The following is a 2,500-nucleotide window of genomic DNA, read 5'->3' on the forward strand; positions in this document are numbered from 1 at the left end:
ATCACACACCCTTCACCATACCTAGAGGTAGGCATGGTGTTTTGTTCAGTTTTCTTCAGTTAGCCTATTAGCTTGTTTGATTTGCATTGAGTTCAATGAGCATCAAACAGGCTAATAGGCTAACTGATACCGTATATACCGTATATACCCGAATATAAGACGACCCTGTTTATAAGACGACCCCCTATTTTTTTTCTGTTGAAAAATCTGGTTTTCAACAGAAAATTATTTTATTTCTAGTGATAATTCATTGGAAGAAAACATTTGAACACCATTCATTAAATATTTGGATTAATTTATCCATGAGTGGCCATTTTTTAAGTCATTATTTTGGTGCTCGCCACCTCCGAACGTTACATTCCGTGACTCCAAATTCTTTGGCAGCTTTCAACACCGTCAAGTTAATTCATAACACTGTCACTAATAATAAGCCTATTGTATTAGCACCCTCTACTGTTCCCCCCGCTTTCTTCCTTTCTCCCGTGATTTTGTCTAGACTATATGGCGAATATAAGACAACCCCCCCGTTTTTCAGCCTATTTTTAGGACAAAAACCTAGTCTTATATTCAGGTATATACGGTACATGGCCTTTAAAAATAGAAAAACTGCCTGCCCCCATGTTAACCCTATGTGTTAAATTCCCATAGGGTTACATAGGGGTGCCAATATTTTTGCCCCCAGTATTTTGGGAAGAACATTTATTTATTTATGATACATTATTCATTCACAAAGAAAATTGGTGTCCTTAAAGGTTGGATTTTTCCTAATTTTATTACTTAAGCCATTAAAATCAATTTCCAAAAGATGATTTGATATTCCTCTTTTTAGTCAACTTTAGCATGAGTGCCAACAATTTCAACCACGTGTGTGCGTGTGTGCGTGTGTGCGTGTGTGTGTGTGTGTGTGTGTGTGTGTGTGTTGTAGGTGGTGTGTTCATAAGTGTGTGTTTAAGCAGGTGTGTGTGTTGCAGGTGGTGTGTTCCTAAGCAGGTGTGTGTGTGTTGCAGGTGATGAGTTGGTGTGTTTGTGTGTGTGTGTGTGTTGCAGGTGATATGTGTTCATAAGTGTGTGTGTATGTTGCAGGTGGTGCCGCTATTCGTGGCGTCGGCTCTGGAGCGACTAACGCGGGAGGTGAAGACGAGCGAGCTGCGCACCATGTGTCTGCAGGTAAAGAGTGTGTGTGTGTGTGTGTGTGTGTGTGTGTGTTTGTTCGTGTGTGTGTGTGTTCTGACATGCGCACAATGTGTCTGCAGGTAAAGAGTGTGTGTGTGTGTGTTCTGACATGCGCACCTTGTGTCTGCAGGTAAAGTGAGTGTGTGTGTGTGTTCTGACATGCGCACAATGTGTCTGCAGGTAAAGAGTGTGTGTGTGTGTGTTCTGACATGCGCACCTTGTGTCTGCAGGTAAAGTGAGTGTGTGTATGTGTTCTGACATGCGCACAATGTGTCTGCAGGTAAAGAGTGTGTGTGTGTGTGTGTGTGTTCTGACATGCGCACCATGTGTCTGCAGGTTGCCATAGCAGCACTGTACTACTCTCCGCCCCTCCTGCTCAACACGCTGGAGAATCTCCGCCTCCCCAACACCACCCAGCCAATCACAAACCACTTCATCACGCAGTGGCTCAAGGACGTCGACTGCTTCCTGGGGTTAGTGTGTGTGTGTGTGTGTGTGTGTGTGTGTGCGTGTGTGCAGCATTCTATTGATGCTAACCGCATTTAATAATCATTTAGCTAGTCGTCTTCTATGTGTCGTTGCGTTCATTTCGAGCCTTGGTTGAGGGCTGTACTGACGTGTGTGTGTGTGTGTTTAGGCTGCACGACTGTAAGATGTGTGTGTGTTGGGGCTGTACTGACCTGTGTGTGTGTGTGTGTTTAGGCTGCACGACCGTAAGATGTGTGTGTTGGGGCTGTACTGACCTGTGTGTGTGTGTGTGTGTGTGTGTGTGTGTGTGTGTGTGTGTGTAGGCTCCACGACTGTAAGATGTGTGTGTGTGTGTGTGTGTGTAGGCTCCACGACCGTAAGATGTGTGTGTTGGGGCTGTACTGACCTGTGTGTGTGTGTGTGTGTGTGTAGGCTGCACGACCGTAAGATGTGTGTGTTGGGGCTGTACTGACCTGTGTGTGTGTGTGTGTGTGTGTGTAGGCTGCACGACCGTAAGATGTGTGTGTTGGGGCTGTACTGACCTGTGTGTGTGTGTGTGTAGGCTCCACGACCGTAAGATGTGTGTGTTGGGGCTGTACTGACCTGTGTGTGTGTGTGTGTGTGTAGGCTGCACGACCGTAAGATGTGTGTGTTGGGGCTGTACTGACCTGTGTGTGTGTGTGTGTGTGTAGGCTGCACGACCGTAAGATGTGTGTGTTGGGGCTGTACTGACCTGTGTGTGTGTGTGTGTGTGTGTGTGTGTAGGCTCCACGACCGTAAGATGTGTGTGTTGGGGCTGTACTGACCTGTGTGTGTGTGTGTGTGTGTAGGCTGCACGACCGTAAGATGTGTGTGTTGG

At 46.2% G+C, this 2,500-nt stretch overlaps 1 protein-coding gene across 3 annotated transcripts in view; it reads left to right on the plus strand.

Moving 5' to 3' along the window:
* ipo7 (importin 7) overlaps nt 1–2,500 on the plus strand; it is a 32,912-nt gene that overhangs the window by 20,848 nt on the left and 9,564 nt on the right. For 2 of the 3 annotated variants that reach the window (XM_062525208.1, XM_062525209.1), the window contains exons 20-21: nt 1,084–1,167; nt 1,510–1,646. In XM_062525208.1, coding sequence (XP_062381192.1) covers nt 1,084–1,167; nt 1,510–1,646 — 221 coding nt within the window. Of the gene's footprint in view, nt 1–1,083; nt 1,168–1,509; nt 1,647–2,006; nt 2,062–2,500 lie in introns of those variants that run through there. The other variant, XM_062525210.1, reaches the window with a different exon arrangement.

The sequence above is a fragment of the Sardina pilchardus genome, chromosome 21 (assembly GCF_963854185.1).
Source record: "Sardina pilchardus chromosome 21, fSarPil1.1, whole genome shotgun sequence".
In the NCBI taxonomy this organism is placed as follows: Eukaryota; Metazoa; Chordata; class Actinopteri; order Clupeiformes; family Clupeidae; genus Sardina; species Sardina pilchardus.